This window comes from Salarias fasciatus, chromosome 8 (genome assembly GCF_902148845.1).
Source record: "Salarias fasciatus chromosome 8, fSalaFa1.1, whole genome shotgun sequence".
NCBI lineage: Eukaryota > Metazoa > Chordata > Actinopteri > Blenniiformes > Blenniidae > Salarias > Salarias fasciatus.
In genome coordinates this window covers 20,059,196-20,073,705 of record NC_043752.1, presented here as the reverse complement: position 1 = coordinate 20,073,705, position 14,510 = coordinate 20,059,196, and the positions used below count along the sequence as shown (strand labels likewise).

At 53.2% G+C, this 14,510-nt stretch overlaps 1 protein-coding gene across 1 annotated transcript in view; it reads right to left on the bottom strand.

The window, feature by feature from the left end:
- LOC115393638 (rho GTPase-activating protein 23-like) overlaps window positions 1–14,510 on the bottom strand; it is a 30,778-nt gene that overhangs the window by 2,923 nt on the left and 13,345 nt on the right. Inside the window, exons 2-23 of the mRNA XM_030098735.1 lie at window positions 12,110–12,301; window positions 10,665–10,695; window positions 10,176–10,271; window positions 9,795–9,873; window positions 9,660–9,714; window positions 7,983–9,261; window positions 7,361–7,471; window positions 5,096–5,204; window positions 4,930–4,969; window positions 4,678–4,815; window positions 3,984–4,298; window positions 3,844–3,905; window positions 3,607–3,719; window positions 3,137–3,249; window positions 2,907–3,059; window positions 2,715–2,793; window positions 2,492–2,565; window positions 2,202–2,291; window positions 1,979–2,104; window positions 1,828–1,872; window positions 1,524–1,617; window positions 1–32 (exon numbers count right to left, since the gene is read on the bottom strand). Coding sequence (XP_029954595.1) covers window positions 1–32; window positions 1,524–1,617; window positions 1,828–1,872; window positions 1,979–2,104; window positions 2,202–2,291; window positions 2,492–2,565; window positions 2,715–2,793; window positions 2,907–3,059; window positions 3,137–3,249; window positions 3,607–3,719; window positions 3,844–3,905; window positions 3,984–4,298; window positions 4,678–4,815; window positions 4,930–4,969; window positions 5,096–5,204; window positions 7,361–7,471; window positions 7,983–9,261; window positions 9,660–9,714; window positions 9,795–9,873; window positions 10,176–10,271; window positions 10,665–10,695; window positions 12,110–12,280 — 3,405 coding nt within the window. The 5' untranslated portion in view covers window positions 12,281–12,301. The remainder of the gene's footprint in view (window positions 33–1,523; window positions 1,618–1,827; window positions 1,873–1,978; window positions 2,105–2,201; window positions 2,292–2,491; window positions 2,566–2,714; window positions 2,794–2,906; window positions 3,060–3,136; window positions 3,250–3,606; window positions 3,720–3,843; window positions 3,906–3,983; window positions 4,299–4,677; window positions 4,816–4,929; window positions 4,970–5,095; window positions 5,205–7,360; window positions 7,472–7,982; window positions 9,262–9,659; window positions 9,715–9,794; window positions 9,874–10,175; window positions 10,272–10,664; window positions 10,696–12,109; window positions 12,302–14,510) is intronic.

Here is a 14,510-nt window from a genome sequence, read left to right as displayed (position 1 = left end):
CTTCGACTTAAGTGAATCGCTGGTGGTGGAATCTGAAAGAAAGAGAGAAGATCTGACTTAGAACCGTGTCAGTCCTGGATCAGACCTGGGGGAGGAACATGGGAGCACAGTCTGATCCAGTACTGTTGTAGTTCTGAGACCGTTATTGGAACCATGTCAGTCCTGGATCAGAGGAACATGGGAACACTGCAGTGGTTCCACAGACGCCGTGTAAGAACCCCAGCTTCATCCAGACACAGTGGCTACAGCTCAGCTCGGTACAAGCTACGAGGAACCACACACACACTCATGAATGCATGCATACACACACACACACACACACACGCACACACACACACACACACACACACACACACACACACACACACACACACACGCACACACGCACACACGCACACACGCACACACACACACACACACGCACACACGCACACACGCACACACGCACACACGCACACACGCACACACACACACACACACACACACACACACACACACACACACACACACACACACACACACAGCCGGTCCTACCGGAGAGGCTGATCCGCTGTCTCAGCTAGAACAGAAGAGTCCGGAAAGGTCCGCAGAGGAGAGCAGTGAGAGAAAGTAGGAAACAGGAAGTGTCCAGAGGTTAGTCAGGAAACACATGGACGGTTCTGCTGCCCCCAGTTTGCAGGAAGAGAACGTAAATCTTGTTTTATCTGGTGTTTTGGTGTTGTGTACAACAAATATTAAGTCTTAAACAACGATAATAAAGTCTCACCATTTCTAAAACAACCACTGAGCGTTTTCAGCCACTTGGACTTCCGTAGTCACTTCCTGTTTGTGTTTTATCTGAGTTTTCAGAGTTTTTTAATATTGTTTATGTTTTTCTGAGTGAGGGAAATATATTACTATCAATATATTATTGAAATAATTAGCATTCATGTTTTGTATTTACTAAGAGGAATGTTGCTCAGTTTAATTTGTTCCATCAGGTTCCGTGACTTCGGTGCTAACTGTTAGCATGTCAGTAGGTTCTCCCACAAAAGGTAGCATTAAGCTAGCAGACAGTTTTTCATAATGTATGATGTTATTTACTGTATTTTGAGGCGTCACATCTGCGCAGAAAACATAATCCAGCCTTTACATGATTAAAATTCCAGTCGGGAGACAGCACAGACACGAGTGGAGATGTTAGCAGAGTCATCAGAGTTCCAGCTACCAGAAGAGTTTTCTCAGAGACAGTCAGGAGGAAACATTCGTCCACATCGAGAGAGAAGAGAGCAGTTTGAAGCTGTTAATGAAGAAACTCTTCGAAGACACAACTAAGACACAACGGACTGTGGTTGCTTTTGGCTAGCTGCTAGCTGCTAGCCAGCTGAAGTGGAGGGACTTCTGCTTTCAGTCTGGACCAATCAATGAGCTGGGTTTCTTTTCCTGATGCTGTTATTCCTGTCTGGTCAGTGTGTGTTTTGGGCGACGGCGCCTCCAACGAGCCTCTGTTGGAACTGTGTGATTTTAAAGAGCAGATCGATCACCTGAGAACTCTGCCGGAACGCCGGTTCTGCCGATGTTGGACAGCAGGTGGTCGATGTTCGGAACGGGCTGCATGTCCGGCTGATCCTCCGGAGTCTGCTCACACACACACACACACACACACACACACACACACACACACACACACACACACACACACACACACACACACACACACACACACACACACACACACACACACACACACACACACACACACACACACACACACACACACACACACACACACACAGTTAGAAGTCCATGTGTCGCTGTGTCTGCGTTGGGGTTGTTGGAGCAGCTCACCTTCTCCTGATTCTCCAGCTTTCCATCACCGAAGAACCAGTCAGACTGAAGGAGAGAACGGGGAGCAGCTGTTAATGTGTGTGTCAGTTTGTGTGTGTGTGTGTGTGTGTGTGTGTGTGTGTGTGTGTGCGTGTGTGTGTGTGTCCCTCACGTGCAGGATGAGCGTCTCTACGATCTTGTAGCGGTCGGCCATGTGCGTCACCATGTCGGTCATGTTGTCCTCAGACGTTCTGACCAGCGTGGGTCCGAACACCAGCGCCAGGTTCCGTGGTTCCATCTGGAGGACATGGATGGAGGGTTCTGGAGGGTTCTGGAGGGTTCTGGAGGGTTCTGGCTGGGTGCGTTCAGTGGGACAGGGCAGAAGCTCGTCTTACCTTGTTCTTCTCTGCGTGGTCAGCCACCTTCTTCAGGTGTTCCACCAGGAACCTCAGGGTGTGGTGGTAATGATCCGGCAGGTTCTGGATCTGAGAACACCATCAGGGTTCAAATCCCCACATCAGTCAAACTATCATACCAGAAGAAAACTATTAAACAAGAGTTTCCTGATTATTTTAATGGGGTTAAAATTGAAGTCTTTGTTTTGGACAAAGTCAAACTGACAGAAAAATCTAGAAAGAACAAACAAAGAAGGGGAAGTCCTCCGAAGCAGAGGTTTTCTTCTCACCAGCTTCTTCATGGTCTTCAGTCTGTCCTCTGCGTCCTCCATCCGGTTTGCTGCAATGAAGTCGTTGTACTTTTCTGGGTGAGGGGAGATCGAGAACACAGCTAGCATTAGCATGGAAACTACATCATGACTGTGAGCTGCTAACATCCAGATTACAGAGAACCCTCCTCACACTGAAGGTGGAAGTGGCAGTCAGTGATCATCGGCAGGTTTGTGGACTCACCGTCCGTAAAAAGAGGCTCCGGAAGTTTCCTGAAGAAGGATTTAAGCAGGCTGCTGATCACGTTCAGGTCTTGCCACCTCTGAAGAAGTAAGAAGCAACAGGAATTAGAAAAACCTCACAGGAGACCCCTCGGGGGTGGAGGACCAGAGACCATGAGACCAGGAGACCACGCCATCATGAGAGCATGCTGACCTCCTCAGCCGTGTTGATGTCCAGGCCTTTGTTGAGATGCTCCTGCAGGTTGGACACCATGGCGTTGTTCCCCGGCACGCGGTAGATCCCGGTGTACTCCAGACCCGAAGCCTCCACCACGCCACAGCACATCTCCACCACCAGGGGCACGAACTGCACAGAGGGGGGCGGAGGTGAGGGGAGGCGAGCACCGCCCGGACCCCCCTCCGGTCTGCGACCGGCGGCTTCACCTTGTGGTGGACGGCAGGCTGGCAGTCCTCCAGCCGCACCCCGAAAGCTTTGGGACTGTCCACCTTCTTGGTCTTCTTCATGATGTTGATGCCCCACAGAGCCTTGTTCTCATCTGAAACAGCACGACTCACTCAGCATCTGATCTCCAGCAGAAGAGCATTTTAAATGTCAAACAGGAAGTCCTCTTCTTTGACCACTTCACCACATTTTTGCTTTTTTTTTTTTTTTTTTTGACCAATTTGTTCAAAATCGACAATCAACAGAACGGCATGAAAAGAAGAATGCTCCTCCAGAGGTAATCCTGTTTATACGTGTTCATCCGTGCTTTTTTTGTAAGGAACAAACTGAAGGTTTTAAAGCTGCTTCTGGATAAAACACAAACAGCATCATGACCGTATTAACGTCAGAACAAGCAACGGAGGACAGCTGTCAGAAGAGCGGAGAGCGTTTGGACCGAGTGGAGACTGACCACATCTGGACCCTCGGTTCACCGTGCTGTTCTCAGTCTTCGCCAGCAGGAAGGGGGGCATCATGCTCATCCGGGAGGCTCTGGGGGAGGAGTCCGGCTTGGTCCCTGTCAGACTGCGCACACACACACACACACACAGACACACACACACTCTTCAGGGGGGTGTTTGACGGTCAGAGCTGCAGAGACTCGGACTCGGGGTCCGGGCGGAGGCCGAGCGCCGTGCGGCCCGCTGACCTGTGCTTCCTGTAGTCGTTGAGCTTCTTGTTGATGAGAGCCTGCCTGGAGGAGCCGATCTCCTGCAAGGGGAAAACAAGGCGGAGTGAGCGGGGAAGGCGGGGCCTGGTCCTCAGTGGAGCCGGAGCCCCGCCCCCCACCTCGTTGTCCGTCTTGCTGTTCTCCCGGATGACCCTGATCCAGGCCAGCATGTCGTCGCGGTCCTCGGCCTGCAGCAGGTACTCGCAGAAGTCCTGCGTGGTCAGCCGCAGCGCGTGCTTCCTCTTGGTCTCGCTGTAGGCGATGTCCACCAGGCAGCCGCGGATGCTGATGGGCGGGTGCTCGTCCTGGCCGGGCCCCGCCCCCGGCCCCGCCCCGTGGAGCACCGCCTCCCGCTTGTCTTTGTAGAGGAAGAGCGAATGGGAGCGCAGCACGGAGAAGGCGCGTTTCCACGGACGCATGCCGCCGCCCACTTTCTGCACACAGGAAGAAACGGAACGGCGTGAAGACGGCTGCAGCCATCAGTAACGGAATCGATCAGGTCTCATTCTACACACACACACACACGCGCACACACACACACACACACACACACACAGCTGATTTCTGTGTAACGATCCATCCATCAGATATCATCGATGTGAAGTGAAAACATTGATGTGCGTCGTCATCTTTCAGGCACGCTTTTATTTTGAAGCATGGCTGTACGTTTGTGTCCTGCGGCTTGGTGAAAGTGGTGACCGGCCGTCTTAGGTGTGAACTGGTGAAGTGAAAGTTTTCGGTGTGTTCATTGTTCCGTGATCCCGAGGCGTCCCCCGCGCCGTCCCGTCTGCCGGTCGGAGGCCGGACTCGTACCTTGCCCTTCTCGGTGAGGATCTGCTTGTAGTGCAGCCAGCCCTCCCGCCGCACGTCGCTGAAGGTGATGGTTCCCAGCTCGGAGGTGGAGTGGCGCTTGGACCGGGCCTCCTCCTGCACCCGCAGGCTCTCCAGAGACTGGAACGACATGGACAGAGGCTCAGGGCGTCCCGCTGCTACAGCCGGCTCCGACTGTGGTTCTCTGCTGTTCCTCGGCTGGCGTTGTGGTTGTACAGTGTCACAGTGACTCACCCCATCAGTGAAAAAGCTTTTGACCCTTTTTGGCAGTTTACTGCGGAAAAACAAACAAGATACAAAACCATGAGAAAAACCTAATCATCACACACTTTTAATCGAACTTTGCAGAACTGTGTGTCTGAATGAAGAGTCCGAGTCTCAGAACGAGGGCCAGACTCACCAGAAGACCCGGTTCTCCTCCCTGAATGAGTTCAGACCCTCGTCACACGACTTGGAGCGCTCGGTGGTGATGGCCAGCAGGTAGGAGGAGCGGCGGCCTTTGATACTGCCTGAGGAGGAGGAGGAGGAGTTAGAGGAGGAGCCAGAAGAGGAGGAGGAGCCAGAGGAGGAGGAGGAGCCAGAGGAGGAGGAGCCAGAGGAGGAGTCAAAGGAGGAGTCAGGATGAGGGGGAGGAGCCAGGAGGAGGAGTCAGGAGGAGGAGTTAGAGGAGGAGGAGGAGGAGTGATCAGAGGAGAAATTGCAGAGACACATGAGACCGATGATGATTACATGAGTCAGGTGAACATGTGACTGGATGAATGGATGAACAGATGGTGGCTGAATGGATGAATGGTTTAACAATAATAAAGCAGAACACTGATTCTTTGATCGGTCTGTTTTGTGTGAGACTGACTCAAAGAATCCTCATGATGTTTTCAGTAGAAATTTAAATCCAGAATCGTTTAACTTTGAGCGTTGAAATGATTCTGAGGGAATCGATCGCTGGAGGTCAGATCAGTCAAAACCTCACAGAGACAGAAAACATGTTTTAGTCGATCCCAGCGGTTCAAGCCCAGTGTTTACATCCATCCATCCATTGATTTTCTGATGGGAACGTCTCTTATACCTCAGTTTGGGAATGTAGTGTATTTGTAAGCACTCTGAGTGAGTCTGTTCTGTCCTCTCCCCATGAGGGACACTAGCGGTGTTTCCCCTGGCGGTGGCGTGTCAGTACGGGACGGGTCGGAACGCTACAGGGCCGGCTGTAGAGTAACCAGTGTTCCCCTTCACAGGGTACCGCCAGGATGTAGGCGGGGTGATGAACACCGAGTAATGACGCCACTTCCTGCGTCGATACATCAATCAGCCAATCAGCAGACGGTATTGTTGAACATCTGGGACATGGTGCCAGGTACTGCATACAGTCGTCGTGACCCGTCCCGTACGCCACAAAGCTGTGCTGTGGACAGAACCAACGTCCAATACCAGAGGCGGAGTCTCGGCTGAAATATGGACAAATCTACCAGGTTCTCACACACAGTGGAGAAGATCTGGATTCTACACTGAACTGGTTCACTGAGCCAGGAACACCGGATCGGGAACAGTGAACCAGGAACACCGAACCAGGAACAGTGAACCGGGAACAGTGAACCGGGAACAGTGAAGCAGGAACAGTGAACCGGGAACAGTGAAGCAGGAACAGTGAACCGGGAACAGTGAACCAGGAACAGTGAACCAGGAACAGTGAACCGGGAACAGTGAACCAGGAACAGTGAACCAGGAACAGTGAACCAGGAACAGTGAACCGGGAACAGTGAACCAGGAACACCGAACCGGGAACAGTGAACCGGGAACAGTGAACCAGGAACACCGAACCGGGAACACCGAACCGGGAACAGTGAACCAGGAACACCGAACCGGGAACAGTGAACCAGGAACACCGAACCGGGAACAGTGAACCAGGAACACCGAACCAGGAACAGTGAACCGGGAACAGTGAACCAGGAACAGTGAACCAGGAACAGTGAACCAGGAACAGTGAACCGGGAACAGTGAACCAGGAACACCGAACCGGGAACAGTGAACCGGGAACAGTGAACCAGGAACACCGAACCGGGAACACCGAACCGGGAACAGTGAACCAGGAACACCGAACCGGGAACAGTGAACCAGGAACACCGAACCGGGAACAGTGAACCAGGAACACCGAACCAGGAACAGTGAACCAGGAACAGTGAACCAGGAACACCGAACCAGGAACAGTGAACCGGGAACAGTGAACCGGGAACAGTGAACCAGGAACACCGAACCGGGAACAGTGAACCGGGAACAGTGAACCAGGAACACCGAACCGGGAACAGTGAACCAGGAACACCGAACCGGGAACAGTGAACCAGTATACTGAACTAGACGTCTGCCACCACTACTAAAATATAAAACAGCTCATAAAGCTCATGAATACAAAAACTATCCTTTGTTTGTGAAGCTTGATGAGTGTGTAAATGGTATTTTCCATCAGCAGCTGCAGCCTTTCTGGAGACTTTATGCCAGGTTACCCTTTGGTGAATTTAGATGTTTTTCTTGTTTTTTCCCATGAAAAGACGTCCAGTCAACAGAGTTCCACTACACTAGAGCCACATGTGGCTGCACAGCTGCCGGCTGCAGACCTCTGGACTCAGCCCTTAAGGATCCTGTTTGGTGGTCTGAGTGTCAGGGTGAGACTCACTGCAGTCCTTAGAGCGAAGCCGGACAGAGGGGGAGATGGAGGACAGGGTGGGGGTGACAGAGGTGGTGTCAGTGGAGACCGGATGCTCTGCAGTGGGACTGGTGGCTTCATCTGCAGGGTCGCCGTCACAAGAGACACAACACAAGACGAGACAGACTCAGTTCCACATGGTCGCCTGTTCAGAGTCGCAGGTAGAGCTACCCTGGAGGCAGAACGCTACCGAACGGAAGGAAGAAACTGCTGAAATAAGGATATTTGCGAAGCCATAACCAAATCTAATGCCGTCCTAACTCTTCAGCCTGTTCGCCGAGGTTTCTGCTTCCAGAGCAGCAGCTGCTCCGGATCCGAACACCGAACATGTGAAGGTTCACAAACCGCCGACATACAGCAGTCACAGACTGTAACGTGCACGAGGTTAAATGTAGGGAGCATTAATGAGGACACACACACATCCCATGCACACACACAAACACTCAGGATAGACAGGTTATGTATGACAGGAGCTCTGTAGCAACAGACTCCAGAGGGCTGAGGTGACGGCGGTCAGGGTCCTGAACGTGAAACAGGAAGTTGAGACATGAATTCCGCTCCGGTCAGTTGCTACAGATCAGAGGTCACTAACCTATGAAGGGGATGGAGGACAGGGAGTCGAAGGCGTGCTGCACCAGGCTACCGTTGGCTCTGCGGGTGGAGCCGGGCCCCGGGGGGACGGGGGACGCCGCCGGGCTGGGGGACGCCGCGGGGCCCGGGGGCTCCGGGGAGTCCACGGGACGCCGCAGGGTCTGAGCCGAAGTCCTGCGGCCCGGGGGGGGCTTCTGCCTCAGGACCACCTCTTGGTGGAGGGACACGGGGGACAGCAGGTCCGGGTCCTCCTCCGATACAGACAGGGCGGGGGTGGACTGGGGGCGGGGCACCACCTCCCGGCCCGCCCCGCCGCCGGGCTCTCTGAAGGAGTGGGCCTGGTGCAGGAGGTGTCCGGCCTTGCGGGAGAAGGCGGGGCCCCCGTGCTGGTCCTCCTTGACCCGCCTCGTCTGAGGCTCGGCTACCTGCTGGCCCGGCTGCCGGCCGCCGGGGGGCGCCGTGGGGGGGGACGTCTGCTGCTGAGGCCCACACGGAGCCTTCTGCTCCGTCACCCTGATGGTCTGTGGGCTCTGGGAGGAGAACTCGTAGTGCGGGGAGACCAGGGCCGAGGCCTGGGCCAGCGTCTCCACCGAGCGGCCGTAGTTGTGCTCGTATTCTGCGTAGGCCGCCAGCAGGCTCTCCGAGCACGAGCGGCTGCCCGGGCCCGAAACGCCGCCCCAGCCCCCGAGCCAGTACGAGTCCTGGGCGGCGGCGGTGTGGTGGTGGTACAGCAGCGCCTCTCTCCGGCGCTGCTCCGCGGTCGCCGAGGCCGCCGGGGGTCCCGGGCCCGGACCCAGCGCCAGCCCCAGCCCCAGCTCCGCCAGGCGGTCCTGCGAGACGCTGCGGTGCCGGGGGGACATGCGCTCGGCGGCCTCCGCCTGGCTGTAGTACCAGTCCGACAGCGCCTGGTGGCACAGGGCGTCGCTGTGGGCGCGGGCCGACGCCGGCAGGCTGCTCTTCCGCGGCGGGGGCAGCGTGGCGGAGGCGATGGCGGCGTTGTGGTTGGCAAAGTGGAAATCCAGCGCGCTGAGGGCCGACGAGGACCGGAGGCGGTACCGCCCGGCCTCCGGGCCTCCGGCGGGCCGGTTGTCCAGGGGCGGGGCGGCGGGGCTCGCTCGGCACTGCCAGTTGTCCGGGGGGCTTTGGGGGGCGTGGCCGGGGGGCGTGGGGGCGGGGCTGGCCCTGGGGGAGGAGTAGCAGAGGGACGGGGGCTCGGGGAGGTGCTGCGCTCCGCCGCTGTACGGCTCGTTGCCCTTCAGGTAGGCGTCCTGGGAGTACGCCTGAGGACAGAACGACAGGACACAATGTGACGGCAGAAAGAAGAACAACAGATGGACGGATGGACGGAGGGAGGGAGGGGGGGCAGCATGCAGCTTCCTGTCTGGACCTCCAGCCAGAGCCCTGCGTCTACAGGGGTCTGGCTGGAGGTCCAGATATATCCAGGATGTTCCTTTGAACTGTGTATAGTTCTTCCAAACAAAAAACTATGCTGTATTAACAAAATGTTTCGGTCCTCTAGCACCCTCTGGTGGCTGGAATCCATTCTTGCCTTCCTCACACCACATTTCATCCAACATAGTTCAGAGGATGGGGGCTGGATGCAGAGAAGCCTCATCAGTTCATACAGGAGAAGAAGAGGAACGAGGAGAAAATAGAAGAGGAGAATACTCACACTTACCAACTGCAACACATCCTCGTCCTTTGGCATTATAGAAAGCTCCAGAATGTTTTGACTGCAAAACAAAGACGCCAGGAGGAAATGAAGACACGAAGCGACAGCGGGGATTAAGATGAGGGAAGAGCAGAGGCCCACCTGTTCTGGATCAGTGCGATCACCTGAGAGTAGGTTTTCCCCAGGATGCTCTCCCCGTTCACCTTCACCAGCCGGTCCCCTGCAGACACACACCGGGGTTAGCGATCCGCAACGCTGCACGGACAGCAGAGGTTACTGTTTCACTAAACTCTCTGTGACCGTTAGAACAGCTGCTTCCCGAAAGGTTCCTATTATCTTTATAGAGCATCTTCCTCCTCCAGCTGATGGAACTTCAATGATATTTCAAATAAAGGCCACAAATGAAGCTTCAGAGTATTGATCAGTGAACTGATGATTAAAAACACATCGACTGTCTTCACGACTCCATCCCAGGTCCGTATGTTCCTGGACTACGTGAGCTGTTTGAGTCAGAGACTGTACCTGTACACAGTCCAGCTTGCTGGGCGGGGCCCTGTTCCTTCACGCTCTTCACAAAGATGGTGTCCATCGGCTCCAAGCGAGACCGCCGCCCACCTGCTGAGTTCATCACAGACCGATCTCTTTACACACATGCAGCTCCAGGGCCTGCAGGTCTGAATGAGGTCTCCGAAGCCAGTACACCTCTCTGGGGTCAGTAACAGGTCCCAGGGCCAGATCCAGGCCAGGATCAGCCCCCAAGGTTAATATGAGGCCCCAGAGCCTGGTACTGAACAGGTCATGATGGGGTCAATCTGACATGCTTCGGTCATTATGAGGTCTCAGGGTCAGTATCAGGTTCTGGGGTCAGTAGGAGGTCCCGGGGTCGGTCTGAGGTCCTGGGGTCAGTATCAGGTCTCGGGGTCAGTATCAGGTCTCAGGGGTTCCACTCACAAAGATGTCAGAAACAGTATTTTGTTTTCATCTTTACAATGAAGGAAAATCCGTCTTCACCTTTTCCAGCTGCATTTCCGTTTTCTTCATCCTGTGGGAGAAACATTAGAAGGATATTTAAAATCCAAACTTAGAGTGCATCTGTGGAAATGTATCAGTATCTCCAGTCAATATAAAATAAATGAGAAAAAAGCTGTCAAGACTTCTTTCAAAGCAGAGGCCCATGTAGCACACGTCAGTCTTCATGTTAGCAAGAACAACGTTCTAACAGCAAAAACAGAAAAACAAGGGAAACTGTTTTGTTCCAACACAACGAGAAACCGTGAGAGAGCGTCAACTTCAGGTTGATGAATTAATGCAGAAAATACCAACATGCAGACAGCTAACTGCTATTCAATGCTGCTAATGCTAAGTAGGATGCTAATGCTATTCTGAGTTAAATCAGGATTAAAGCAAACAGGACTTCACTGACATGAGGAGTCCACTTCACCACTTAGGAAGTAAGTAAGGCGACCAACAGTTTCCTTGAGTCATCCTGAACACACAAACTTTTAAAGGCTTCCAGTTCTCAAATCGAAGAATCAGAAAGAATCAGAAAGACAAAGGAACCCTTCAAAGGAACGTCTGTTATTGTTACCGATCAACTGAAACTGGACATGTTCTGGTCTGATATGAGAGTTCCCACTGCGGGAGAGGGCAGCTCTGATCAGTGCTGGGTGTGCCCCTCAGCCCCCCTCAGCCCCCTGACTGTGGCTCCACCTACTCAGGACCACCTGACATAAGCTCCGCCTCCTCGCTCCCTGTTATCGGCTCTGCAGTGTCGAAGCTTCTCTGACTTGGCTCTCTCCTCATCGGGAGTCACACCCGGACCCCCGGGCAGGCCTGGGGGTCTGGACCCGGATCAGTGACCGAGAGAAGCTGCTGTGGTGAAGTGGTTAGCTGGCTGATCTCACAGTCAGAAGGTCCATAAGTCAATCCAGCTTCATCCCAAGCCCAGAAAGACGTGTTTGAGGCTAAATGGTGTCTCTAGGAGTGTGTGTAGGTGTAAATGTGTTCTTGTGTGTGTGTGTGTGTGTGTGTGTGTGTGTGTGTGTGTGTGTGTGTGTGTGTGTGTGTGTGTGTGTGTGTGGACATGGCTGGCTGGGATTGGTGCCAACATCCTGGATTAGATCAAACTAGATGGAAGATTAGTCATAAAACTGTCGTGATCCCTGCTGAGATCAGTCTTTAAACTGGATTTTAGAGTTCTTCTATAAATGTTTGTTTTGGGTTGAACCCACCCCCAACCCACCCCACAAGTGCCGCCCTCCCGTAGAGCGAATTGCCCCCCTAAGGAAGAGTAAAGAATTTGGAGCATCAAACCCAACGTTTCCAGCCTTGCTGGCCACACCCTCGTGTTTGAAAGCTACTTTTCGCAGTCAGCTCTGAACTTGACCCCACAGACCGGAAGCGGACGTGTTTTCAGAACGACGGGAGTCGAACACGGGAGCGGAGCGGCGGGTTACCTTGAGGCTGTGCAGGGAGGAATCCGGCGGGTAGACGATGAAGTGGCGCAGAGTGAAGCCGAAGCCCTGCGAGTTCTTCTGGAGGAAGACGGTGCGTGGGCCCTGCCACGACACGCCCTCCACCTCGCTGGACGACAGCGGCCGGCGCCGGTTCTCGTTGGTGGACACCATGCCATCCCTCCGCCCTTTAGCCTGAGACACAACCAGGACAGGAGTTCAGTTAGCAACAGAAGAGAACCCTTCCTCCTCCTCCGACATCGACGCCGGTGGAAAGTTACCATGTGTCTCTCCTGGACGGCAGGGTCGGACTGTGCCAGAGCCTTTCACTGAACACATTTAAAGGAAGTGTGAATGGGTGGATGTGGGTGGATGTGGGTGGATGTGGGCGTCTGCGGGCCGTCCGCTGAGGACTCTGCCCAGATCGGACCAGGGCAGCATCCAGCCGATGCCAGGAATTTCTCAGAAACTTCCTCTCTCCACAGAGGAAGCTCATGCTCGCCGACAAACTCACCTATAATCACATTTATTACACGCATCCAACAATGGAGGAGTTAAAAATATATGCCGCCTATAAATAGGAGTCTTGGAACAACAGGAACTTATTAGGGCTCATAAACACAGATCTGGAAAATCAGCCGAACAATAGACAAAGGGGGCACACATTGCTACTGAGCAGGGCTGAGAACCAGGCGGGACATTTCCACCGCCTCCAGCCGACTCGAAACTAAACCTGCTTCACATTTCTGTTGATGTCAATCCGAGGTTCGCTGTTCGACCCTGATGAGGCTGTTTGGGTGAAGTTGGATCCAGGAGGGTCTGATCTGCCTGAGAGTGTCAGATACTCTCCCACCGAGCACCAAACCCACCAAAACAACGTTCAGAATGAGAGGATTCCAGGTGGCCTCATCGTGTTTTCATCTGTAATCAGGATTAATAATCAATATAAGATTCTGCTTACAGATCCGTTTCTAACTTTGCTTCATACGATGCCGGAGCGTCAGACTCCTGAGACCATGTTTGAGCTTCTAAAATTCACTAAACTACATTTGCTGGTGCTTGTTAATTGGCACAAAATCTCACTGATACGATCACATTGTCAGGCCACTGATCGATTAAACCACCGACACCAATTCAGACTTTAAAGGTGCATCAAGGAGTTTTACAACCTTAAAAATACTTATTTTCCACCATAAATATGTTCCACATTTTTAATGATGTGTACAATGTGCCCTGACATATTCATTACAAGTACCGCTAACAGGCTAAACTGTCACTTGAAAGTCACAGTGCCGGTCCGGCACCAGAAGTTTTTTGGGAGAATTTGAAAGGAATGACGTAATGCGCGCTCCGGCTGGATAGGTTTCATTATGTCCGCCATTACTCCGCCAGATGCTTAGCGAGCAACAACTGAGCAGGATCTTCCAGGAAGTCAGAACAGACTGGCTTCTAGCACTGCCACAGCTCCACACAGACTCCACCAGGGAGAAGACACTGACATTTTACTTGAGCGCTTCTAAACGAGCGAAGACGGAGTTCCCCTCTTCCGTGCACGTGAGCCACAGGGACGAGTTTTTCACTGAGCTGCATTACGCCCAAGGCCTGCAGGGGGCGCTGTTTCGCATAAAACGTGCAAACTCCTTAAGGCACCTTCAAAGGTTCCATATCGTTCAGATTTTCAGCTATTTCACATCAGTGTGAGTCGACAGGATGTTCCTGTGTCTGAGTCTGACCACTGCTACTCCAGGACCGTTCCAGGAGGACATCAGGGCTGCTACACGGGCAATGCTAGCTCCTGCTCACTGTCAGGGGAACTGGGAGGCGAAAAAAGTGAAGAAGTGAGCGAGGACAGACTCATTGACACGGGTTTTAACCTTGCGACCTTTAATCTTCATGCTAATGAACTGAAAATATCTGTTGAGTTGAACTAAATCAAAATATTTTCCACACACAAACGTTTCCTAACATGCTCTGCAGAACCAAATCGTATTTCTCCGGTGTCATATCTGAACCGTCGGTGAGAGGAAAGTGAAAACCAGGAAGGACAGCGGCAGCTCATTTCTCTGTAAACAGTTTAATGAACTCTTAAAACCACTTGAGGAGAAGTTTCAAAGAATTCCGCTGAGTGTTAAGAGAAACTGCTTCCATTAACTCTCCGCACAGAATACAAATAAACACTTCAGCAGGGCTCACAAAACAAGAGGAAGTGTGTTTCTTGAGACAGGAAGTGGACAGCGGAGACCTTCGGAGAGGTGATGTGGTGAAACCGTCGCCTCTAAGAATAGTTCCAGGGAGCAGCAGGGAGGGACGCACACTTTCCACTGAGCCCAGCCAACCAGTTACCAGAAGACTGACGGTCCGCTCCGGACCAGAACCTGAGGCTGAGCCCTGGGGAGGGGGGTCT